At 44.3% G+C, this 26,496-nt stretch overlaps 1 protein-coding gene across 2 annotated transcripts in view; it reads right to left on the bottom strand.

Annotated features, from left to right (window-relative positions):
* NFX1 (nuclear transcription factor, X-box binding 1) overlaps positions 1 to 19,312 on the bottom strand; it is a 62,091-nt gene extending 42,779 nt beyond the window's left edge. Inside the window, exons 1-5 of one of the 2 annotated variants that reach the window (XM_070496011.1) lie at positions 19,127 to 19,312; positions 14,475 to 15,476; positions 5,788 to 5,946; positions 4,751 to 4,828; positions 1,339 to 1,444 (exon numbers count right to left, since the gene is read on the bottom strand). In XM_070496011.1, the coding sequence (XP_070352112.1) occupies positions 1,339 to 1,444; positions 4,751 to 4,828; positions 5,788 to 5,946; positions 14,475 to 15,476; positions 19,127 to 19,151 (1,370 nt within the window). In that variant the 5' untranslated portion in view covers positions 19,152 to 19,312. The remainder of the gene's footprint in view (positions 1 to 1,338; positions 1,445 to 4,750; positions 4,829 to 5,787; positions 5,947 to 14,474; positions 15,477 to 19,126) is intronic. The other variant, XM_014857494.3, reaches the window with a different exon arrangement.
* Positions 19,313 to 26,496: the final 7,184 nt, after the last annotated feature.

The raw sequence follows: 26,496 nt of genomic DNA, 5'->3' as shown, positions 1-26,496 counted from the left end.
AGAGAAACCCAAAGCTTTCTTTTGAAAGGCAGGTGCTGACAGGTATGGAGTTCAGCAATCTCAGGGTCCTGACAGGAGTAAAAGGACAGCTCCCAAGTCAAGAAGAGGATTTCCAGAGCCAAGAAGGAGCACGTTTTAGGGCCTCTTTCCTTTTAGACATGGTGTTGACTGCCTGATCTGCATATCTGATGTTCTCTGGTGGGCATGACAGGGGCCCTTTCTGCTCCAGGCTTCGGAAAGATAGTTCACATAGAGGGTTCATTTCTTATCACGGAATTAACTGAAAATGTCAACTAAGGGAAGGAACAGTTTAAAGAGATGAGTCCCCAGGTCTCAGGCAGGACCCAAAGAAGCGATCAAAGAACTGGGAGGGGCTGACTGCCAGCAGATGGCAGGCCATGCTGCTCAGCCAGTCTGACCAGCTCTCCCCAGTAACTCCTCCCCACACCAACCCCATGACTTGATCACAGGCCTCAGGTCCAATGTCCACCCCTGCTCCACACAGCAGAAGCACCAAGATAGCACTCTGATGTCTATTTTACTCTTAGATTTGGGTAATAAAAGCATGTTTTGACCACTTACCATGTGCCAGGCTCTGTACTAAGCCTCTTAGGTGCATTAATTCATTTAATATTAAAAAAAACTCTATAACAATTGCTGCTTATATCATTATTATCTTACAGGTGCAGAAACTGAGGCTCAGAGAAGTTAAGTAACTTGTCCCATGTCACATAACTGTTGAGTGACTCGAATCCAGGAATTAAACCTTTGTCTGAGGTCAAAGCCTGTAGAACTGTATTTGTAACTGATCAACTGTTTATTATTTTGCATTTTTTTATGATTTAGAAGCTGATTAGATACATTCTAAAGCTGGCTACTTATTATAGGGAAAGGAGTCACATCCTAGAAACACTGCTCAATAAGGCCCTACATAATTGCCTTTCCCCACACAGAAGTCTGTCCTATATACTCTCTTAGACCTGGATGTTGCTGAGGGGTATTTTGTCTGAGAAGCCAGCAGTGTAATATAGTGAGAGGACACTGGCTTTGGAAATCCCAGCTCCATCATGTCCTACCACTCTGACATTGGGCAAAATGCTTGGCCTTTCTGAGCCTCATCTGTAAAATGGAGATGAGACACATCTATACATCACTGGGCTGCTGTAAGGATTCAATGAGTTAACTTTTGCAGAGAACCTGGCACAGAGTAAGTGCTCAGTAAATGATACCACTTGCCCTTCACCCTGTCCTGTGACATGCTAATGAGATATGTGAACTTAGAGCCACAAGCAAAGCGTGTCCAACAGGAATCCCCAGGGGTCTAGCATACCAACTTACAGGTTACAGGAATGTGGGCAGTCCTGGCCAGGCTGTTTCTTTCTACAAACTTCACCACAACTATGTGGAATTTCATTTCTGCTCCATTCAGGATTCTTTACCTTGCCTAAAACATCATATCAGAGAGTCAATGGTACAAACTTCAACTGCATCGTAGACTTTAATGAAATAATATAATATAGCTAGACAGCATGAAACATCAGCGTGGTTTTCATTAATTTAACAAACACATTATCCCACATCCTAAAATAAAAAGTTAAATGTAATGCTTCATCAAAAGTTTCACTGAGTACGGTAAACCTTAAATTCTGGATTACCTGGAAAAGAGAAATAAAAAGTCATTTTCACTTATGAAAATGCCACTTTGACTGATGGACACATTTAATTTAAGATTAAAAAAACCTATAAGATAAGTCTTCTGTAAATGGGCCATTGAAGTGATATGGGAACCAGAAAGAAGGAAGAAGGGAAGAGAGCGACGGAGGGAAAAGAGGCAGTAAGAGATGGAAAGGACCTAAGTGCCCTGTATAGTAGGAATTCTATTCTAAGATATAAAGTGGGCATAAAAGGGCTATAATTTTACAATCAAGGTCACTCCGCAAATCTTTAGGAAGCATCTTCCACGAACTTAGCACAGAGGCAGGAAGAAGAAAACTGAGGCACAGGACTCCTTGCCCTTCAGGAGTTCCTCCCCACTTGGGCAATTTACATCCTAAATGACAGCCTGTCCCCAGTCCTTGACCTCTGCTTTTCTCTCTAGCCTGTGTCCTTCAGAAATCTCATTCATGAGGTGAGGTTCAATACACCTAAAGGCCAGTGATTCCCAAATCCACATTTTCTGCACTCCCCTGAATCCTCAGTTTCAGTCCTACGTGTCCAACCGTCTGTGGAGCATCTGTGCTTGGGGTTTCACAGTCACCTCAAACTGCCCACATCTACAGCCAAAGTACGGTACCTGGTGTTCCCCTTCCATCTTTCAGTGGCTCCGCCTCTTCTCCCTGACTCTAAAGGATGGCTTTTCTCTTTCTGCAGGGCTCTGCATTACACTGTTTTTCGCCCCTTACCCTCCTATCCACTATCATCTCATTTACTGCTCCCAATTGCAAATATCATCCCTAAGACCTGCTCCCTGCTCCAACGTTCCTAAGTCCCAGGAGGACACATCTCTCGCTGGACGTCTTACTCATCTTCCTACTCACATTTCTAAACTGAACTCACTGTCCCCACCAAACCCAGTCCTCTTGACTCGCCCTCTCTTCCCTGGGTGTCACCATTTGGGTTCCTCCCTTTCCCATTGCTGTTAATTCCTGTTTTCCTTTGAAATCTTGTACCCCTTCCTTTCTGTCCCATTCTAACACCCAATACAGACCTTTATTATTCTTCGTCTGGGTGGTTACAAGTCACCAAATTGCTTAGGCCCCAAAATACTCTACTCACTGCCACCAGACTAATCTTCATAAAGAATCACACTGATGCCCTCAGTGGCTTCCTACAGCTGCCAAATAAAGTCCCAAGGTCTAGGCCTGGCAACAAGAAGTCAGCCCTGCTTTTCCAGTCATTTCCCACTCCTCCACCTGCACAGATCCTGGGTTCCATAAGCAGATGACTCGCTTTTCTCCCAACAGATCCTCAGCCTTCTTGGTCTTAAACTTCTGCTTATGCTGTTCTCTTCAACAAATCTTTCATCCTACAAAGATTTTACTCGTTGTCAAGCCCAGTTCACTTCTACCTCCTTTATGAAGGCTTCCCTTAATCATCCAGCCAGAAGCCATAACTCACCCCAAGTATCTCCCACAGCACTTGGCACTTCCAGTGGAACATCAAGTTAATTGTGCCTTAACTTTCAGAGTGCAAGCTCTGGAAAGTCATCCCCTCTGTTTCTTCATGGTGCCATGTACCTTACTTACAAAGCTCAATAAAATATATTAAATTAGTAGTCTCCTGGAATAGCAGAGTGGGGCAAAGTCATCAGATAGATTAAGGTTGTTATTTGTATTCCTACACCATTTTACCTCACTCAGATCATCTTAAGCTTCACCCGACATTCTTCTGCCTTCTTAGGGTCTCATATCTAATTTGTCAGTGAAGATTTAGTAAGAATTTTAATTCTATTGTGGTGCTTTATGTTTAAAAATCCTTTAAAATACGGTAACCAAGCCTTGGTATTGGTCCTGTGTGTCCAATTCACCTTTAACCTCTTCCAGTTTCATGCTGCCTTTCTAGCAGTACATTCAAGAATATTCATTCCTTCAGCTAATACTAATTTGGTATCCATTAAGGCTCATATTTTGGCAATAAAATATATAAGACCAGCAGATTCTGAATAAAAGTGTGGCCAAAGTGGGATAAGAAAGGGAAGCTTCCTTTGGAAGAGGACACCTGGGGTCAGGTCTTGAATACTACAGTGGATGAGGATTTACAGAAAAGAAAGGGACATCCTAGATAGCTGAATTTACCATGAGATTGAGTCTAAAGGTTAAAGAGTTGATGGTCAATGACTGACTCTTGGTGAAAGCTGCTAGTTAAGTAATAGGAAAGGAGAAATATGAGCAAATTAGTTAGAAAAATAAGGAGAGCATGCAGAAAGAAACAGGAACAGCTGGTCATTTCAAGAAGAAAATGGTCAAAAGTGTCAAGGGCTGTTATGTTGCCAAAAAGGTTAAGAACTTATAAATCAGCCCTGGATTCAGTCAGGAAGGGGTCAGTTATGACCTCTGAATACAGTGTCAGTCGGGTTATAAGGACAGAAGCAAAAATGCAACGGTTCAAGGAGGCAGATAGATGGTTAAGAAATAAAATCTGAAAAATCAACCATCAGATGGTGAAAGTTAGCCATTAAAAGACAGGCAGGAAAGGCAGAAAAAAAAGGATGTGCAGGAAATAGGCTAGCAGCAGGAATGAAGATCTGGATCACAGGAAGTTTTTTTCCTAACACATAGAGGAACCGAACTATTGAAAACAGGAAGAAATATTCCATAAAGAGGGAGGGCACAAGGATAGAGTTTGTAATGCTGGTTTATAGAAAACCTCTCTTTGGTAGAAAGACCAGTGACTGATATCTTGGATTAAAATAAAGTACACTTCAACATTACTCCTTAGTCAGGCTGCTCAGACCTAGAAAATCAAAGCTGTTACAGTCAGGGGTGAGAAGAAGCCATGTCCAACCCGCCTCTGCCAGGACACCAGCACCACAGCTCAGAAGCAGCATGAGCTTGGTGGGCGTGATGGGAAGGCCACCTCCAGAACAGCAATGCCAAGAGCCCAGGGGCCTGGCTGTGGATGGACCACACGCACACAGTGTCTTGCAGTTGAAGTCTATCAGTAACTTCTGCAACATGCCAGCACACCACCTCTCCTGGGCTGGGAACAACGCACAAAGCGGAAGAGACTCCAGTGTACGCAAAAAACTCACCACAGAAACATATGTAGGTATTAGGAACATGTGCAGAAACGTTCTGACAGGCAGGGCACCTCCAACCACTCTGGCCGTCTGTCAAGAAAAATGAGAGGAGACCAAAATAATTTCCTTACAGAAGCACAGGTAACTTTTAAGAATTTAAATCTATAGGAAGCCATAATATTGAAACAGTGGTAATAATGCCCATGTTAAGGAAATCAGACAGTGAAGAAACAAATTCACAATACTGAATGCTTTGTTTAAATACTGCATTTGGGCTTATATTTATAAGGACTTCAGATATAGTGAATCAAGAGGGCATCCATTTTGTTCTACTTTATTTAATTGAGATATAATTGATATATAACAGAGTTTAAGTTTAAGGTGTAAACGTGTTGACTTGATACATTTACATACTCCTACAGGATTACCAACATAGTGTTAGCTAATGCCTTCATCACTTCATATAATTACCACTTCATTTTGTGGTGAGAATGTTCTGTTATTTCTAATATCAAGGTAAACATTATCTGAATCTTGGCTTAAAAAAAAATAGGATAAAATATTTGAGTACACGCAGGAAAACCCAGATGTCTTAAACTAGAAGAGCCACAGTTCAGCGAGTGTATTATTAATAGCATTTGCATTATGCATAAACACTAATATACTTTGGGAAAAGCCCATAAAATACTATGGAGAAGATCTGCCAAAGGCAACATCCTAAGGGCAAACTAAACAATTGCTTTCTATAAATTTTCTAAAGCAAATTATACAAGAAATGTTTTCTATAGTTGCCACTTGGATAAAAACTATCATTTTCAGTACAAGTGACAGATTTTCTTGTACCCTAAATATATTTTAATATTGTTGTGTTTAGCTGGTTTGAGATTTATAGCTTAATAATGGTCATCTGAAACATGTGATCAAGGCAACATACTCTCCCTGCAGATGAAATATTCAAGAGGAATTAAATAGTATTTTTAAAGTTAAGTTTAAAAACTGCACATATCAAATGGGCGAGAACAACTACCCAGAAGAGAAAAACGACTGACCTGCTTGCGATGCCGGAGACCTTGCCCACTTCTTTATGCAGTTCAAATGAAACACATGATAGCAGCTCTGACAGCTCCACACGGGGGCCGCGACGCGAACCAGTTCGCAGCACACCATGCACTCATATTTTTCTGTAGTTAGCTGTTCAATAAGAGAACCTGAGTGAAAAATAAAACAGATAAACTCAAACAACAGAAAAACATTCCTTACTTTAGCCAACCAAGGATCAGCAAGGCGTTTGAGAGAAGAATTCAAACACAGAGGTTTTAAGGGATGTCTGATTCTGAGTAAGGTTCAGAGTTTGAGGCCAAGAAGGGGCAGGAATACGCTGAGGGAGAGGACTCGTGCAGTAGATGTTCAGGTGGGGTTTCCACAATTGAGGAAACATGCCCAAGAAACTGCTCAGAAACTGACCAGAGTAGCCAAATGCCCCTCCTAACACAGCCTGAGCATCCACAGGAGCAACGCACAGCAGCGCCTTACCTTGCCCTCTCCGAATCTGGGAGGCTCTGCATCCACCATACTCACGGATTCGGGCTAGGGAATGGGTTGTGAAGCTGCAGGGGTCTGCTGCAAGAAACCTCAGCCTGGACAGGTCCAACAGTCCACGGTGGTGAGATGGTTCTAGCAGTTGCCCTGAAAGTCTTTAGCTGATTCACTCAATAAAGATATGCTTGGGGCCTACCACAACCCCACAGAGGGCTTCCAGACCAATGGAGACACAGCCCCTGGCTCCAGAAGCTCAGCATTGTGTGAGAGACCAGCAAACAGCATCATAAGAATCCTCCCAGATGTGTCCCTGGATACCTTCACCTGCTTCCAGACTTTTCCTCAAACATGATCTTAGCAGTCTTTCTAGATCCCAAGTACAGCCAGGTGCTCTCAGAGCTGAGTATATATACACATTTTTTTTAAGTCATACTATTAGCATTTATTTAACAATATTATTTTATTTGTTTTCAGGTCCAAACAAGTTCTAAGAAAAAAATAACTAACCCTAAATACACCATGCCAAGTGCTGTGCTAAAGCACTTCCTATGTATTATTTAATTCTCTGAATAAGGCATTAATAGAGGCACCATTTTATAATGAAGAAATGAGGTTCAAAGTGGTTAACTCACTTACCCAAAGTCACAGTCAGAAATTAAAAAGCCAAAATTCAAACTCATTGCTTTCTGACTCGAAAGCTCACATTTTAATTATTCCATAATTCCGGCTCTCCCAAGCTAACTTTCTGTTTGTCTAATTTCATGTCAAAAGAAATACGGAATGTCTAATTTCATGTCAAAAGAAATACGGAACAGGGGGCCAGCCTGGAGGCATAGTGGTTAAGTTTGCATGCTCTGCTTCAGCGGCCGAGGGTTCACAGGTTTGGATCCAGGGTGCAGACCTGCCACTGCTCATCAAGCCATGCTGTGGCAGTATCCCACATAAAATAGAGGAGGACTGGCACAGATGTTAGCTCAGCGACAATCTTCCTCAAGCAAAAGGAGGAAGATTGGCAACAGAAGTTAGCTCAGGGTCAATCTTCCTCACAAAAAAGAAAAGAAAAGGAAAAAAAAGAAATACAGAACACCCTGAGACTGTAAGCTCTGTGGGGCAGGGCCAGGCCTTGTCTGCCCTGCCCACTGCAGCATTCCCAGTGCCTGGCATAGACCAGGTGCTCAATAAAGATTTACCGAATGAGATCCATTAAATTCTCTTGGTTTAAAAAAAAAAAAAAGGGGGCCGGCCCCATGGCCCAGTGGTTAAGTTTGAGTTCTCTGCTTCAGCAGCCTTGGGTTTCGCTGGATTGAATCCTGGGCGCGGACATGGCACCACTCATCAGGCCATGCTGAGGTGGCATCCCACATGCCAAAACTAGAAGGACACACAACTAAAATACACAACTATGTACTGGGGGGCTTTGGGGAGAAAAAAAGAAAAATAAAATCTTTAAAAAAAAAAAAAAGATTTACTGAATGAACGGATGGATGAAGGAATAAATGTCATCTAGTCTGTGCTATACCCTCCCTCCCTGGAAAGTTTCAGGTTCAGTAAAGTTTATGTGATAGCTCTTTCCCTCTGGGGAAAGCCTAGAATAAAGATACTTCGTGTGGCTGATTAAAGAAAATCCACCTGCTTTAGATAACAGATGAACACATCATACAACTGAATTCTATTACAAAAACCGAGGAACCAGACTTAGATTCCTTCCTCAAAATAGGGATGTCCTACCCTGCAGAGGTTAACATCTCTGAATAACAAAGTGAATTATATTTCCTACCAGTTAGCATGCGACATGTGGAAGATCCTGGAGGGGAAAGTTAGGTAAGAGAGAGCTCATTAGAGAGCAAGGTTAAGTTTGATCCATCTATATACGAGAGGCTGACTGCGACAGAGGAATAGTCTGTGAGAATTACACTTGGAGAGAATGTGATAGAAAATGCCTATTGATCATTCCAGAATAGAACTGAGTTAGGAGAGGACACAGAGAAGTGAATACAGAACACACTGAGAAAACTACAATCAACTCTTCTAATTTTAACCCTGAAGATTGTCTTTTTACTTTTCAGTTTCTCTTATCCATTAAGTTTACGGCTTGTTAATAAATAATTATTGTTTTATGTGTGAGATTTCTAAATCCAGTCACAGTGAAATTTGACCACTAGGATGCACATACACACAGTGATGTGACGACAGCTGCCAACTTTGAATAACCCACAAATTACTCGAAGGACAGAAGCTGGAACAGTCACGGAGAACAAGGAGGCCTAGAGGAGCGTGAGGTCAAGGAAGGTAATCCCAAAAAAGACTCCCTCTTTGTGTCAAACTCAGAGGAAAGTCCCGGAGAAGAAAGGCTGAAATGCATCTGCCCACTGGATGTGGCAAATAAGAAGCCATCCGCGCCCTTACCAGTAGCTTTCTGAGTCAGGTGATGATGAGGAGAGCAGACAGAGAAGTGAGTCAAAACAGGGGAAAGGCTGGGGGGCATGTGATGCGGGCACGGGCATGCTGAGGAAGATGCCGTACCAGGCTCAGTGCCAGGAGACCATCTGTGTGACCAAACCCTGGACCCCCAAGATCAAAGCCAAGGCCAAGAAAAGGAAGGAAAAGGACTAGAGGCCAGGCCTGGGTGCCACAGGAGCCCCCGTCTTTATGTGGGCGGGGCCCACAGCCTCCCTCCCTCCCACAGGCCCAGGATATCATTCCCAAGGCCTTCTGTCTACTCATTAGGTTATCAGTCACACCCTGCTTCTCCCCTTTCACCCCCCAACCCCACCCGCATGCCCAAACTGGGAGGGACAAGGGATTCTGGGAAGCTCAGCCTCCCCACAAAGCCTCCCCATACCCTCTTTTGTTCTTCCCACAATGATGCCATTACTAAGAAACAAATAAACTTTTTCCCCCATAAAATTTTCCTTTAAATATTAAAAAAAATAAGGAAAAGGAAACAGAGCGGATGACTCTTGATTAGACTGGAATGGAAGGAAAGGAAACACTGGAAGTCCACGTCACAAGGGAAGTTTTTTTCTTAGAGGGTAGGACAGATTTGGGAAGATCTTTACTGAGGCTGAAAACTTGGACTAGTAGATATGAAAGGTCGACAGAAAGAAATAAAGGACATCTGAGAATGAAAGAAAAGGAAGGATGGGCGCAGATATCTATGAGTTTGTATAAAGGGAGCAAAAAGCTGAGAAAATTATGCCTGATATCTCCCCTTTCTCAGTGAACTGGGAGGCAAGGAGGTCTGCGGAGAGGGAGATGAGTGTTAGGAAGGACTGAATAAGCGTGGCAAGGTTGGGAGTATCTTAGAGGAAAATGGGAAGGACTGAGGTTGGAGACCACTACTCAAAACATTCACCGAGAATCAACGTGTGCCAGGCATTCGTTAGACACTAAAGATGTACAGCCAAAAAACAGACAAAAAGCCTTCGCCCTGACGAAGCTTATTATCTAGTGGGGGAAGGGAGACAATAAACAAATACATAATGAAAATATGTTGCATCAAACAGTGCTGTGGAGACAGAGACGGAGGAAAAAGCACCCGGACAAGAGGGTGGGGAACGCAGGCAGTGGGGAAGAATTATGGCTCTAAACAGGGAGATCAGGAAGGCTTCCCGGAGAAGGTGGATGGCTGCAGCACCAAATCTGTCCTGTGATGTGATTCCCTGGAGTCGAAAAGGTAGACTGCAGCACAGACCCAGGGCTGGGACTCTGCCAACGGCTTGGCGAAAGGATGATACTTCAAACGACCTATAAGACCCAGCCTAAAGAGGGAAGGAAGGCGGGCAGGAGGCTGGCAAAGCCGGTAGTGGGTGGAAGAGACCGAGAGAGCCAGGAGGACAGGAGGTTATGGTCAGAAAGTGGAACCTAAGACTTTAAGGCTTCAGAGATGGGGCATCCCCAGGGCTGCTTCCCTGGTAGTGGGTGTGGAGGCGGAATGAACGTGAAGGTCACTGCAGTTGACAAGATCAAAGAACCGGAGGATGGCACAATCCATATGATCACTAACGTCACCAGAAGAACAGCAGGACTGAAGGTAAACCAGTTCTCAAACTTGAGCATGCATTAGAATCACCTGGAGGCTTGTTAAAAGATAAGATTGCTGGGCCCCACTCCAAGAATTTGTTTAGTAAGTCTCCAAGAATTTGTTTAGTAAGTCTGAGGTGAGGAGCAGGAATATGCATTTCTAACAAGTTTCCAGGTGTCGCTGACGGCTGCTGGTCTGGGACTACACTTCGAGAACCACTGGGGTAGAGGAAAGATACGGGCTCGATGCATTAATAAACGACAGCTGGGAGATTTGGCGGCTAACAGATGACAAAGATGAGGAGACATGGAAGGTGATGAGCATTAGCTTCAAAGGAGCAGGGATTTTGATACAAAGGTAGAAGGACAATGGTTTAAGAATGACACTGTGGAAGGAGTGTGCTCTTCCCATCTTCCAGAAATGGAGGTGAGGAGGATAAGCGAAAGAGCAGGCTGTGGGAGGCAGTGAGGAAAGTGGTGAACTGAGAGAAGGCCATAGGTCAATTAAGAGCAGGAGCAAAGCAGAAACAGCTTAAGGATAGAGGGGATGTTACCACCACAGAACGAGGGGTCCAGAAAGTCTGGGAGAACAGGGCAGTGCTAGACGCTCTCAGTACAGAATGAGAGTAAGCAGAGGCCACTCTCAAACAGCCAGGGCGACATATTTGAGGCGATCCTCTCTTTCCATTCCAGTCAAGCTTTCATCTCTAGCACTCCACCAAAACTGCCCTTATCAAGACCAACAACCTTCACACTGCCAAATCCAATAGCAATATGTGCTTCTTATCTTTCTGGACTTATTGGTAGCATTTGGTCACTCCCTCCCCCTTGAATTCTTGTTTTTATTTGGCGTTTAGAACATGTTTCTCTTCCTAGTTCAATTGCTACTCATTCTCCATTTCCTTTGCTGGATCCCTGTCTTCCAATCTTGATACCTTGAGGTATAGGAAGGCTCCATCCTCAAAACCTTCTTCTCTACGCTCCCACCTTAGGTGACCTCCTCTAGTCCACTAAACACCATCTCCATACAGACAACTCCCAAATTTAAGTCTCCAGGCCAGATCTCTTCCCTGAATTTTATATCCAACTCCCTACTTAACATGCCCATTTGGAAGTGTAAGAGGCAACTCAAATTTAACAAATTTAACCAAATTCTTTATCTTCCCTAAACAGGGAGTGGACAAAGGAAAACACATGCAAAAACACCTTTCCAACAAGGAAAGACTAAGAAACAGTCACCGATCAGAGACTAAGGAGATGTGATGACTAAATGCAACGTGGTACCCTCGAACAGAAAAAGGACGTTAGTGGAAAAACTGGTGAAATCCAAATAAAGTCTGCAGTTAGTACTATTGTACCAGTGTTAATTTCTCAGTTTTGACAAAGGACCAGGGTTAGTTATGAAAGATGTTAACATTAGAGGAAGCCAGGTGAAGGATATATGGGAATTCTCTGTACTATCTTTGCAACTTTTCTATAAATCTAAAATTATTCCAAACTAGAAAATTTTAAGAACAAACAACACCCTTTCCCCTCCCAGGCTTTACCACTTCAGTATATGACAATTCTATTCTTCCACACATACGGAGTGGTCTTCAGGCACAACACCCCGGCTTCCTCCCCAACTCCTCTCATTCTCTTGCATTCAACCTCCCCTCTATCTGCAAATCGTGTCCGTTTTACCTTCCCAATACATCCAAAGTCTAACTGAGTCTCACCTGTCCCAGCACTACCACCCAGTCCAGGTGTCCATCATCAACGACCTGAAGTACCCCAACAGCAGCTTCCTAACTTGCCCCTTCCTTCCTTAGGGCCTCTTCTCCATGCAGCAGGCTAGGTGTTTTAGAATACTAGTAAGATCATGCCATCCCTTTTCCCAAAACCTTCCAGCTGCTTCTCACCTTGTTCAGAACCAAATCTAAGGGCTCACATGATCTAGCCCCTGCAACCTCTCTGACCTCCTCTCCCACTGGCTTCTTCTTTGCTCACAAAGCCCCCCTCCGACCCCAATCTAAACTTGCTTCTCCTTCTGTCTGGAATGCTCTTCCCCAGAGAGCCACATGGTACACTTCTGCACTTCCTTCTAGTCTCTGTTCACACGTCTTCTCATCAGAGACCAACCTATCTAAACTAGCGCCCCTGTTATTCCCAGTACCTAGAACAGTGATTGGCACATAGTATTTACTCAATAAGTATGAATAAAGTGTTCTCAAGAACATGTGGGGAAGTGAGGCCAAGAGAGATTCGTTAGGCAGAACTCTAAGATGGCCTCCAAGATGCCCACCCCCTGGTAGGCACACCCTACATAATCTCCTCCCCTTGAGTATGGCTAGGCCCGATCTAATCAGGTGAGCTCTTTTAAAAGTCTCTAGAAATGAGAGAGAGAAGTCAAAGAGATCTGAAGAATCTGCAGCAGATGCTTTCCTGTAGGCCTTGAAGAAGCAAACCGCCACGCTGTGGAGAGGGCCGTGTGGTGGGGAATTACAGGCGGCCTGGAGCAGCTGAGAGTGACCCCCAGCTGAGAGCCAGCAAGAAAATGAGGACCTCAGTCCTACACCATAAGGAACTAAATCCTACGAACAACCAGTGAGCATGAAAGAGGACCCCATGCCTCCGACGAGATTGCACCCCTGGCCACATTTCAGTCCTGTGAGACCCTGAGTGGAGAACTCAGCTAATCTGTACCCAGACTCCTGACACACAGAAACTGTGATATAATAAATTTGTGTTATCTTAAGCCACCACTATAATTGTGGTAATTTGTTATGAGACAATAGGAAACTATTAACCAGCCTAAGAATTCAAAAACAACTCTGGAAAACACTGCCTGGGTTCACACTCAAGTTGAGGTCCCAAGAAAAAGGTGAAGCAAATGAGAACTAGAAGAACCATGGGCCAACGCAAAAACAGGCCCAGGCAGGTGGTGGCTTCATGATCACATTCACTGGAGGGAGACCAGAACGGTGAAGGTCCATGAGGAAGAGCTAGTGCATTGAAGCTGCTTAGCTGGATGAAATACATACTCAGGGCAAAACGACAAGTGGCTTCAAATACTGCAAAAAGCTGATTTGCAATGATGTGGAGGGAAACTGTGAGGAGAGAGACCGGCTGCGTGTTGCTCCAGAGGACAGAACTTGAACCAGGGGACAGAAAGTATTTATAGGAAAGAAGTTTCCAGTTCAATGTAGGGAAGAACTTTCTATCAGTCAGAGCTGAGTACCTACGATGTCCTACAAGCTGTGTTAGGCAATAGGGATACAAAAATGAAAAGAAACATATCGTCTCTGCTTTCAAGGAGCTTACAGATTAGCAGAGGGAGCTGACCCATAACAAATGACGGTTTCCATGGGTAGATGCTATAATAGAAGCACGTGTATGTAAGGGAAGGATATATCACAGGGCTGGAAAAGATCAGTGCTACGCACAAGAGGTGAGAAAAGGTTTCTTGGATATGCGGCTAAACTAGCTTTTGAAAAATGAGTAAGAATTTACCAGAAAGCTAAGTGGTAGACATTCTAGACAGAGGGAGCCACAGAAGTGACAGCATGGAAAGACAAAACGGTATAGAGTCCAGGGAATAAAATGTAGTGGGGTCCGAGGCAGCAGCACGTGAGGTTGTTGGGTAAGGCAGAAGCCAGAATCCGTGGGTGATGAGAAAAAGTGAGTGGAATCAAGCAGGGGAGTGACACAGTTCCGTATGTGTTTTAGAAAGATCGCTCTCTGATGCTGGTGCAAGAGATGAACTGAGAGAAACTGGAGACGTTAGGAACTCTTGCAGATGAGCAGACAAGAGATGATGTGGGCTGGTACCAGGAGGGGCAGTGGAGACATTACCATCCCCTACTTTCACAATTCAAAAAAAAACTGTAACCAAACATCTATACAACCCATATCTGCATTTTTACAAACACTTACTAAATTCCTCATTTGTTAAGAGAAAAATTCTGTCTTTGTATTAGCTTATGATACACAAAACTAAGTAAGCGTTTACCGACTGGGGAGGGGAACAGGTGGTGGCAGGACCCAGGCAGTCGATGAACAAGGATAGAAAGAGACTGTTCGCTCTGAACTTTTTTATATTTTTGGGTTTCTAAGTTGTGTAAATATATTACCTACTCAAAAATTAAAATAAAAAAACCAAAGAAAAACATTTCCACCCATCTAGGAGATTTACCTGTGTGTGTTTCCATGTTCTTTAGGACGTGGTTCTGTTTGCCTCGGGGGAAAGATGCTACTTGAGGATCCTGCCTCCTCACGGTGCATTTCTCTGGACCAACCCTTCTGGACGACTTGACGACTGCCAAGTTCCCACTGTCACAGGCAGATTTTGGTGGTCTTTCATTAACATTATCCTTTGGAATGGGGGCCATGCTGTTTCTGGGTCCTGCATTTGTATGTCGCTGGCTATCCTGTTTTGGTGGATTCCTGCCTGGTCGTGGCCTGGCCCCTTCCACTTCCCAAGGAGGCCTTTTCTGTGGGTATCTTCTCTGCTCATTGCGTCTGGCCCCAGACCCGTCTAATACTCCTTTTCTAACAGATGCATCTGAAGAGTCAGGGTGGATGATCCCCAGGGGTTTGGCGTTCTCAGGTCCGGCATCCTCTGGTTTTGGAGTCATTCTGTTACCCCACTCACTTTTGAGTTTCCCCTTCACTTTTGGTCCTCTACCATGGCCGTACACAAAATGGGTTGCTTTTTTGGGTTTTGCTCCCCTGGGATCTGCGCCGACAATTTCCTTCTCGCTCTCAGAAGGGCTGTGCTCTCTGGGGTCTGTCCCACTCTCTGACCGGGCCACACTTTCTACGCCAGCCACATCTGAGGTCTGGTCAGTGAGACTTTGTGTTCTCTTGGCTCTGACATGCTGCTTTTCACTCTTCAACTTCTGCCAAGGTTGATTCTGAAGGCCATGGCTCTTGAATGATTTATTAGTAGCAGAGGTTTGGAAAGCAGCCTGTTGACTCTTAGGTTTGCTTCCTGAAGGGTGATAACTGTGCTGGTGAACAGCCAAGATGTCATCATAAGGGACCTGCCTGGAAAGCTGACAGGGAGGTGGTGAACTGTAATTTCTTCTACCAATCCTGTTAGAATCTAGTCTCCTTTGACTCCCACAATTTAGACCGGAATTTTTTCTCTCCTGAGGAATGAACTCAGCAGCATCCGTATTGAATTTAAAAGTACCTAGGACATAAGAAATAGACATGCCAGTAAAGAAATTAATTAGTCACCCATGAAGCCCAGAAGACTCTCAGCCCTATCTAAAAGTCATTTTCCTAAGGACTTTGTATAAAGCAGACTCTTAGTAAGGCCTATGTTTCCATGAAAGTGACGGGTTCAAGGTGCTTGTGGACCTTGTTCAGGGGTGGGACATCAATCAGCAGGTTCCATGAGGTCTTTCAAAACTCTAAGGTAGCATTGTGTAATATCAAGTAAACAGGATTTGGAGACAGCCAAAATCAGTTTAAAATCTGGCCTTCCAACTTCTGGTATGAGCTAGCAACAGCCCTTGATTGCTTTTTAGCCTTAGTTTCCTCATCCACGACAGATAATACTATTCCAAAGGATTACTGTGAGATTTAAATAAGATTTCATCTAGTACTTAGCATAGTGAGTACATTAGTTCCCATCTCCTCCCCCAGGAATATATTTTAGTTTTTTCCACACATAACTCTATAATATGGTCCAGAATCCCAGAGTCTCAAAAATTAATAAGCATATGCCCCTTCAATCCACTCATTTTTTCCCCCGCAGATGCTTCTTTGTATAGTCAACTCAGTCCCCGGAACACAAAGATGAAAGGATTTGCCTAAGAACACAAAACTAGTTAGTAGCAAAGTCAGAAGTAGGTGTAGCAAATAGAACATACTGTGAATCAGTAGGGTGTGGAAGACACGGGCTTAATTTCCTGTCCATCACTTATTGTGTCTTTATGCAAGTTACTGAGTCCCAGTTTCCTTATATATAATGGAGATGGTAACAATCCCTACATCCAAGAGCTGCCAGGAAGAGTACAGCAAGTTACTAACACATAGAAAGTGGTTAAAATGGTGCTCTATTACTGCTGTTAGGACTACAGACTACCTGAAACACGCAGACCCAACCACAGATGGGTGCAGTGCAGAGTGTGTGGGTTTCAGGTTTAATAATAAGCCCTAACATTTATTAGGTGCTGAACATGTGCCAGGCACTATTCTAAACACTTTGCACGTGTTAACTCATTTAATCCTTACATTCCTGATGAGAAAACTGAGACATGGAGAGAGTAAGTAGCTTGCCCAAAGCCACAGGGGTATTCCAAAGCAGATTCAGGATTCCACCCCAGGCAATGTGGCCCAAGAGAACACGCTCTTACACCATGCTGCACTGTCAGAGGTTGGGCAGTGGGTACCAGAGAAACATATACTTAAGAACTGAACAAGGACCAGCCCCGTGGTGTAGTGGTTAAGTTTGGCGTGCTCCACTTTGACAACCCAGGTTTGCAGGTTTGGATCCCAGGAGTGGATTTACATCACTCATCAGCCACACTGTGGTGGCAACTCACATACAAAATGGAGGAAGACTGGCCACAGATGTTAGCTCAGGATGAATCTTCCTCAAGCAAAAAGAGGAAGACTGGAAACAGATACTAGCTCAAGGTGAATCTTTCTCAGCAAACAAAAAAAAAGAACTGAACAAGATCATAAAGATCATAGGGTAACCTCTCACTCAATCCAGGATTTGTCCTGAAAGCTTTCACATAGGCAGAATTCTGGGGATGGGGTGGATGGCCTTACAAAATGGCAAGAGGATTAAACAAATTCAAAAGATGGCAGAGAAGGTGTTCCAGAAACATAAGAGATAACTTAAGGGTGGGAATGGGCAGATTAAACCAAATGAGTGTTGTGTAGTCCTCTCCTGCTTGAAGAAGCAAGATTGGAGACAGGGCTAGGAAAAAGGTCAGTAAAGATGTTCAAAATGACCTGGTAAAGGATGAGAAGAGGGTGTTTCATGTTAAGCAGTAAGGAGTTGATGCATCTAGAGTCCAGATAGGCAGCACATATTCATATACAGTGTATGTTCCACTAGACATGAGGTAGGCTAAGCCCTCAGAAAGACCCTCAAGGGACATGAGGAAGGGAAAAAGAGCACACGAGGCAGGAAACTGGAGTTCAGACACCTTTTTTTCCCCACTATTTTAAGTAGCTGGAAGTTACTGAGTAAATAGGATGTCTTATAACCAAGGCTTGGCTATAGCACAAGTGGTACCCTGGATCCAAGGTAACACAGCAGTGCGGTAGGTGTCCAACAGGTGGGTGAAGCAGAGTAAGGGGAAATCCAACTGCAGATTATAAAATCCAGAGGCAAAGCTGGCATTGGAGAGTCTGCCCATAGGCAGAAAGACAATCCTGGACTGAGCTGTGTTTGAGGACAGGAGCAGGCAAGAGAACTAAACCTTGAGTAGGGATGGAGGTGTGGACTAGAGAGGATGCAAGTAAGAAAATGGAATAGGAACCAAGGCAAAAGCAAACTAAGGCACATGAGAGGGAGTGGGCAGGTCACGGGACTAGAGGACTTTGCCTCAGTAAATGGGGAGGAGGTTATAACCTGGGGAACACCACCAGAGGCCAAAACATGACTCACAACTAGCCCGACCCAACTGAAGGGTGTAGAAATGGGCCAGAAGTGAGCCTGAGGATGGGGAGATCAATGGATCCCATTTAGTGGACCTAGGAAAAGAATGGGTGGGAGAATAACAAAACACCAGCCTCAAAAGGTTCCCACCCTCCAACATGACTTAATACCTAAATCAGGACCAGAGTACACCAATGTGGTGTGTTTTCCAACTTTTTGACCAAAAGTCTCAGTAATACAAACATTTTACCTGCCACCCAGTACACAAATACTTATATACTCGTCTTGGCGCTCCAATAGCTGGTAGGTAGCAGAACTAAGACTCAAACCAATGACTGTTTACAAACCTCATGCTGCAAATTGCTGACCTGTTTCTCAGAAAGAGAGGGCCTTGAAGTCAAACCAATGTAGTGGGTCGTGACAAATATTTTTTCAAACGAAATAGAAAATAGAGTGTTTCGCAGATAGGAAAACCATGGCTTCCTGAAACTTTTGGTTCGCTTTTATATGTATGTATGTGTGCACTGAGGTCGCGATATAAAATGTTCCTTTTCGGTCGCTGTCCATAAAGTTTGGAAAAACGATGTAAGGTGCACCCTGAAGGAAAAGGACATGAATGTTACATTAGCAGCCAAATGAGGCTGTCTCTACACACAGGCAACTCCGGGAGGGGAGCGAGCTAACAATCACGGACCAGGTACAGCCCAGAACGGGAGCCTTTGCGGGAATTAATTTATCTACTCCTAACTGACATGAGAAAACGAGAGCCAGTCACACTGCGACCTCATGGCAGGCTGAGGCTGGAAACCAAACGCCCGCGCCGCCGCCCCGAGACGCACGCATACACGTCCAGCACAGCGCGCACGGCCGCCACGCGTCGGGAACCCGCCACCGTCCCGGGCGGCAACCGGGCCGACGCCCGCCTGTCCCACATCAGGGAGGCCGCTGCCCCAGGACGGCCGGGACACCCACATCGACTCTCTGGGCGCCAGGGCAAACCCGCTCTGCTTAGAAACCCAGCCGCCGGGCTTCACGACCCAGTCGAGGATGGGCGCGATCTCGGTACGCACGACGCGCGCGGCGTGGCCCTTCCGAGCCACTATCCCCAACCAGAGAGCGCGCCGCTCTCGCGATACGAATGGCTGGAGCCCTAGGACTCGTCACGGACCCCATTTCCGCTCTCTGAGGGGGGCCCAGTCCCGCGAGGGCCAGGGCAGTACCTGAGACAGGAGGCGCCTCCGCCATCCCGTGCCGCAACACCTTAAGCGAGCCCTGCAGCCGAGCGAGCGCTGTCACCCGGTCACGTGCTCTGGACTTCCGGCGCGGCGACAATATTCGCAATTGCGCGCCCGGTAGACGGGCCACGGAGCTTGCGCGGCCTGAGTCAACAGAGCAGTGCGTGCGTGACGTCAGACAGGCGCGCCGGGCGCCGCGCTGAAGGAGGAGACTGGTGGCTGGAGGTGGCAAGGACCGCGAGGGAGGGGGGCGGGAAGGGACTTGCGTAATCATTGTTTTCCTTTTTGAGGGTCACTGTGCTTTCCTGCCACCTTGCCCTTTTGCCCTGCCACCCAACCAACTTCGCCTGGTCTTCTGACATCGTCACCCTCCTAGAGTAGTTCAGGCTTGGGATTAAAACAAACAAAAAACCCAAGTAGGTAGTCAAAAGTCAACCTGGGAAAAAACGTCTACAAAACAAACGATAAAGGGCTAATATACAAAGATCTCTTAGAAATCAATTAGAAAACGATAAGCCGTATATTAGAAAAGGACAGGAATGGGCAGATGACTATAAAACAAACACAGATGGACACTGAACAGGAAGGGGGACTTTTGGAGGAGCTGATAAACTTTAAAGTACAAAATTTTAAACGACTGTGTGGAGTTTTTGTTTTGTTGTTGCATTACTAAATAGAAGACACCATTTCAGTGTGAAGCATCTGCGTTTGTAAAGTAATTCACTGGTCCAGGCTTCCCCAAGAACAGGAAATAGGTTCATTCATTCACATATGTTTTAATGCATCTTCTGTCTTAGGCATTGCTTTAAGTGCTGGAGGTAAATGGTGAAAAAGACACAGATGATCCCTGCCCTCATGAAGTGCATTGTCTAATAGGGGAGAGAGAGAGTAATTTATATTTACAAATTAATAATTTGTAAAATAACTACAAATTGTGTTAGTGTTATGAAAGAAATAAGCAGGGTTACAGTGACAGAGACTTATTAGGATCTGCTCCAGAAAAGGTGGCTAGGCTTCTCTGAGTAGAATGAAAGATGAGAAGGAGCAAGCTATGTGAAGATTCACAGAGGGAATAGCATGTGCAATGGCTATGAGGAAGGAAAGAGCTTGAAGTGATCAACGTATTGAAATATTTGCTGGAGAATAGTGAGCAAGGAGAGTGGCACAGCATGAAATCGGAGAGGTAGGTAAGGCGATCATGCAGATCACGTGGTGATCTGGATCCACGTGATAATGGATTTTATTCCAAGATCAATGGAAAGTTATTGAAAGGTTCTAAGCAAAGAAGGGGGATCTGATTTACACTTAAAAATTTCTCTTGCTTTCGGGGGAAGACTGAATTGTTGGGAAGCAAGTATAGAAGTGGACAGACTGGTTACACTCTTGTATTACACTCATGCAGATGATAATGATGGCCTTGCACTAGAGTGACAGCCAAATATGATGGAGAGAAGAGACACCTCTAAGGTATATTTGAGTGTGGAAATTAATAAAAGAAATCTTAACTAAATTGGAGTTAGAAAGGCCTGTAGAGGGAGCTCTCATGCCCTGTCATACTTTGTCAACTATACCAACCAGGACGAGAAAGACCTTGCATCTTGGACAGGAAGTAAAACTACTTTACTACTGAAGGAAGATTTCTCTCCCCACCCTGCAACAGCCCAGCCAATGAGAAATGCCACAGCTCAGCTAATGAGAAGCTGTTGCCGCCCTCACAACTGCTGCTTTTCCCCAATGGACTTTTCTTTAGAAAAGTCCCTCCCTACTCTGCCCTTTTCTCTGTAAATGTAGCTCCCTCCTTTGTTTTCTAGATTCACCTATGGTTTGCCATAGCACGCACACCCCAAATTCTTTTGGCTATTCCAGAATAAACTCATTTTGAGAATAAAATAACAGGCAAATTTGCTTTTTAAGTTGACTTGAGGGGCTGGCCTGGTGGCGCACCGGTTAAGTTCACACGTTCCACTTGGGTGGCCGGGGAGTCACAAGTTCAGATCCCAGGTGTGGACATATGCACTGCTTATCAAGCCATGCTGTGGCAGGCATCCCACATATAAAGTAGAGGAAGATGGGCATGGATGTTAGCTCAGGGCCAGTCTTCCTCAGCAAAAAGAGGAGGATTGGCAGCAGATGTGAGCTCAGGGCTAATCTTCCTCAAAAAACAACAAAAAAAGTTGACATGAGATAAAACCATTATCCAGCTTCCAAACTATTTCCAAACTGACAGGTATGATGTGCTATCTCATCGTTTCAATTTGCATTTCTCTGATTACTAATGAGTCTGAACACTTCCTAATGACCTTTTGAATTTCCTCTTTTTTAAATTGCTTATTCACATCCATTGCCCCATTTTTCTATTGGGGTTGGTCTATTTTTCTTGCTGATGGTTTCTTGTATATTGTAGGTATCAACTTTAGACATTTAGGTATCAGTTTTAGACATTTCAGTTGTCTTCTATTCCATTAAGACTATTAATTTTGTTCTTTATTGAACATAAATCCTTAATTTTGACAGATCAGTTCATCAAACCAACCAAACTTATTGTTACCTTTAGAAATAACTAGATGTATCAGTCTGGAACCGACCAAGAGAGAGGAACCATGCAGTAATTTGAACAGGGAACGTTTTATTTATTTAAAGACTTAGTGACTATAACAGGGCGTGGAGTAGTAGGAGATTGAGATTCTAAAAGAATACAGAATTAGTAATATAAGGAGCAGCCACTACCTCTGGGGCTGAGGTAAAGTGTCCAGTGAAGAGCACCCCAGAGCTGAGGTGCAGACCTTGTTAGAGAGGACATGCCTGTGGCTCCCTAGACGGCAGGGAAGCTGCTGTGGTGCTGCACTGGCAGAAATCGCCAGAAATCTAGCTTGTCAGGTGCTGGGGAAACTCATCCGTGGGGAGGTGTCTCACAAGAGGCTCTCTACTACAAACCCCTTGAGCGGGGGGTGCCCAGGGAAGTTTCTGGCTCCTGGCCACCATACACTGAAAAAGCCAGGTGCTGAAGAAGCCATGTGCATTGCAGGAGCCAGACACTGGAGAAGCTGCCCACAGCACAGAAGCCTGCCTAACGGAAACACTGGAAACAGGAAACAAAACCCCTTGGTCCTGCAATATCTCTCTGGTGTCCTCTACTGACAAAGCTTAATACCTACCAGCTGGTAAAGGATCAATATTAAAAGGGCCCAAATCCATTTCACAGAGCTGACAAAAAGGATAAATCTGGAACTGAAAGGCAATAATTCATAACTGGCACACTAGGGAATCTACTCAGTTTTCAAAACTTGTAAGTAAATGAAAATTAGTAGACATTTATCCTGCCTTTCCTATACAAACAGTACTTCCCACAAAATACCTAAACTTTGACAAGAAATTACAGCAATGCTCAGATAGAAATTTATCGCTGTAAATACTTACATTAAAAAAGAAGTTCAGGGGCTGGCCCTGTGGCCGAGTGGTGAAGTTTGTGCGCTTTGCTTTGGCGGCCCAGGGTTTTGCGGGTTCGGATCCGGGGCGCGGACATGGCACCACTCGTCAGGCCACACTGAGGCGGCGTCCCACATGCCATAACTAGAAGGACCCACAACTAAAATATACAACTATGTACTGGATGGATTTGGGGAGAAAAAGCAGAAAGAAAAAAAAAAAGTTGTTCAGACAATGGAGTAGTATTCAGTGCTAAAAACATTAGCTCTCAAACCATGAAAAATACATGGAGGAAACTTAAATGCGTATTACTAAGTGAAAGAAGCCAATCTGAAAATGCTACATACTGTATGATTCTAACTATATGACATTCTGGAAAAGACAAAACTATGGAGACAATAAAAAGATCAGGGCCGGCCTGGTGGTGCAGTGGTTATGTTCGCACGTTCCACTTCTCAGTGGCCCGGGGTTCACCAGTTCGTATCCCGGGTGCGGACATGGCGCCGCTTGGCAAACGCCATGCTGTGGTAGGCGTCCCACATATAAAGTAGAGGAAGATGGGCATGGATGTTAGCTCAGGGCCAATTTTCCTCAGCAAAAAGACGAGGATTGGTGGCAGAAGTTAGCTCAGGGCTAATCTTCCTCAAAAAAAAAAAAAAAAAGAAAAAAAAATCAGTGGTTGCCAGCGCTTAGGGGGAGGGAGGATGAATAGGCAGAGCACAAAGGATTTTCAGGGTAGTGAAACTATTCTGTGTGATACCTGAATGATGCATACATTGTCAAAACACCAAAAGTAAACTCTAAGGTAAACTATGGGCTTTGGGTGACAACCAAGTGTCAATGTAGGTTTATGGATTGTGACAAATGTAACACTCTGGTGAGGGACGTCTATAGTGGGGGAGGCTGTGCGTAGGGGACAGGGTGTCATTAGGAACTCTCTGTACTCTCTGCTCAATTCTGTTGTGAACCTAAAACTGCTCTAAAAAGTAAAGTTTATTAATTAAAAAAATAGATCTCAAATCCCAACCTTCTACCTTAAGAAACTAGAAAAAGAAGAGCAAATGAAACCAAAACAAGAAGGAAAGAAATAATAAAGGTTAGAGAAGAATGAAATAAAAAATAGAAAAATAGAGAAAAATCAACAAAACTTGGTTCATTAAACAAAAACAACCAAACTGACCAATTTTTAGCTAGACTGACAAAGAAAAAAAAGAGAAAACTCAAATTACTAAAATTAGGAATGGGAGAGGGGACATTGCTACCAAACTTACAGAAATAAAAAGTATCGTAAGGGAATACCACGAACAACTGTATGCCAACAAATTAGAAATACACAAACTACCAACACGGACTCAAGAATAAATAGAAAATCTGAATAGACCTAAAATGAGAGATTGAATTAGTGATAAAAGTTTCCCAGAAAGCCCAGGCCCAGATGGCTTCACTGGTGAACTCTACCAAATGTCCAAAGAACTGACATCAGTCCTTCACAAACTCTTCCAAAAAACAGAGGAGCCAAATTTCTCAACTCATTCTCTGGATGAAAACTCTGCCTTGGGGCAATCATTACCTATCTCTTTATCGCAGAAGTTGATGACAACAGCCCAGACTGCTTACCCATGAAAACAGGTTCAGACTGATCCAGCCCCCTGGAGCAGCGGTTCTTAACGTCAGCCACGTGTAAGAACTGCTTGGGGAACTTTTAAAAATCCAAGTGCCCACATTGTATTCAGATCAGTTATATCAGAGTCTATGGGGGTAGGACCCAGGCAGCAATAATAATAATAATAATAATAATGATGATAATGATAAACAACCCTCTAGGTGATCTAACTGTAAGACAATTTCCTTTTAAGGAAAGCTAAGGGCTATGGATAATAGAGGTACAAATGCCAAACTGTGATTCTCTATTGGGTCATTCCAATCTCCCCCACCCTTGCTAAACTCCCAGGGCTGATAGGTCAGACCCTAAGGAGAACACCTGCACTCAATTCTGCTTCTAAGGGTTAACAGGTGAGATACTGACCAGGGACGCTCTCTGGGCACAGCTAGAGGAGTGATCATCAGAGGCTATGTGGTGCCCAGGGCTCTCTACCACAGGATTCATCCTCTCCACTTTCCTTAAATTCACTGGGATTGACACAGACCAGGGCCTGGCTTTTGGACCCTTCCAAGTACAGCAAGAATTAGCAGAATGACAAAGATGTTAAGGAAGCTCCACGGAGGGGAAGCTGTATGAGCAGAGGCAGAGAATCAGGACTGTGTAGTGGATAGGGGGGAACTGGAAGCAATCAAGAGGGCATAAAACTGAAAAGTGGGCCAGAGCATGGAGAGAGGCTGCAGAGAAATTTTTCAGGACTCTTACTGGCAAGTGACAGGAACCCAAATCCAATTAGTTTAAGCAGAAAGGGGGGTTTATTGGAAGAATTCTCAGATAGCTCACAGAATTAAAGGAAGAGGTGCAGAGACTTGGCGCACTCTGGGAATCTCGGATCAAACGGGTTCAGTGCCATGAGGATTCTTTCCTTCTCCCTCTCATCTTGGCTCCTCTCTGGCCTCAATATCGCAAGCTTTTCATATTGACAAAAAGTTAAAAATTTTTTTTTGCTTTGTTTCCATTTAGGAAATCTGAGGGATGAACTTCAATAGGCACAGCCTGGTCACAAGCCCCCCTCCCCGCTCATAGCTTGGAAAAGTAAGGGTAGGGCAACTCTAATTGGTATTTTTCCAATAATCTCATAGTTAGAATGGGGGAGATACTTCTCTCAAAGAGAATGCTGTTCTGAAAAGACCAAGCCATAAACCATTACAGAGGCAGGTCCCAAGTCACAGGTAACTTTTTATGTCCTGGTGGAGGTGTCAGGGAATCATGAAAGACTTTAAGTAAGGGAATGACATGACCAGGTTTTATTTTAGAAAGGTAAGCATAGTATGTGACGAATGGACTCAAGGAAGTCAAACTATGCAAGAAGAGAAAGCAAATAATTTATTCCAAAAGACTATGCGAGGATGTCTAGGCCAAGCAGAGTTGAGAGAGGAAAAGAGAGGAGGGGTCGGATTTGAGAAACACTTAGAGGTTAAAAGCAGAGTTTAATAATGAATTGAACGTGTAGGGTGAGGCAAAAAGTAGGCATCAAGGACAACTCAAGAGCTTTCGGTTTTGAATGATGGAGGATAAAGGTTCTATTAGCTGAGGCAGGGAAAGAGGAGGAGGAGATTCAGGTCGGGGGGGAAGGCAGTGGTTGTCTTGGCCATTTGAATGTCAAGTATTTGTTAGGCAAACAGCTGGATATAAACAGGATTCTGAAACTCAGGGGCAAGATCAGGGAAGTATAGATTTACAAGTCAGCAATTAAAGCCATGAGAATAGCTGAGATCACTAAGCGTAAGTGAGCAGAGAAAGAAGTATGGTGGATAAAGGCTAGAATCCCGAGGAACACTAATACTACAGGGTTGGAGAGAGCAGGATTTCAGAAAGCAGTCTTGGAATAGTCAGAGGAACAGGGGAACCAGAGAGTATTGTCACAAAAGCCAAGGAAGTAGAGATTCTGGTGGAATGATTCCTCACTGGTGTCCGATGCACTAGAGGTCCAGCTCGAGGAGTGAACGTCGCCCATTAAAATTGGCAATATATGAGTCACTGATAACATTGGCAAGGTAAGAAACAAGGCAGGAACCTTTGCTCACAGTGAACCCCAAGATAAGGAGCTTAATTTGGATGATGGATTTTAGGTAATGATGGGACATTTAATTGGGAATGCCCAGAATTAAAAATAAGAATAATAGGTCTCAGGGCCGCCCCGTGGCTGAGTGGTTAAGTTCACGTGCTCCGCTTCGATGGCCCAGGGTTTCCCCGGTTCGGATCCTGGGCACAGACATGGCACTGCTCATCAAGCCATGCTAAGGCAGTATCCCGCATGCCACAACTA

This window comes from Equus asinus, chromosome 23 (assembly GCF_041296235.1).
Source record: "Equus asinus isolate D_3611 breed Donkey chromosome 23, EquAss-T2T_v2, whole genome shotgun sequence".
NCBI lineage: Eukaryota > Metazoa > Chordata > Mammalia > Perissodactyla > Equidae > Equus > Equus asinus.
This window is presented reverse-complemented; position numbering and strand designations above follow the sequence as displayed.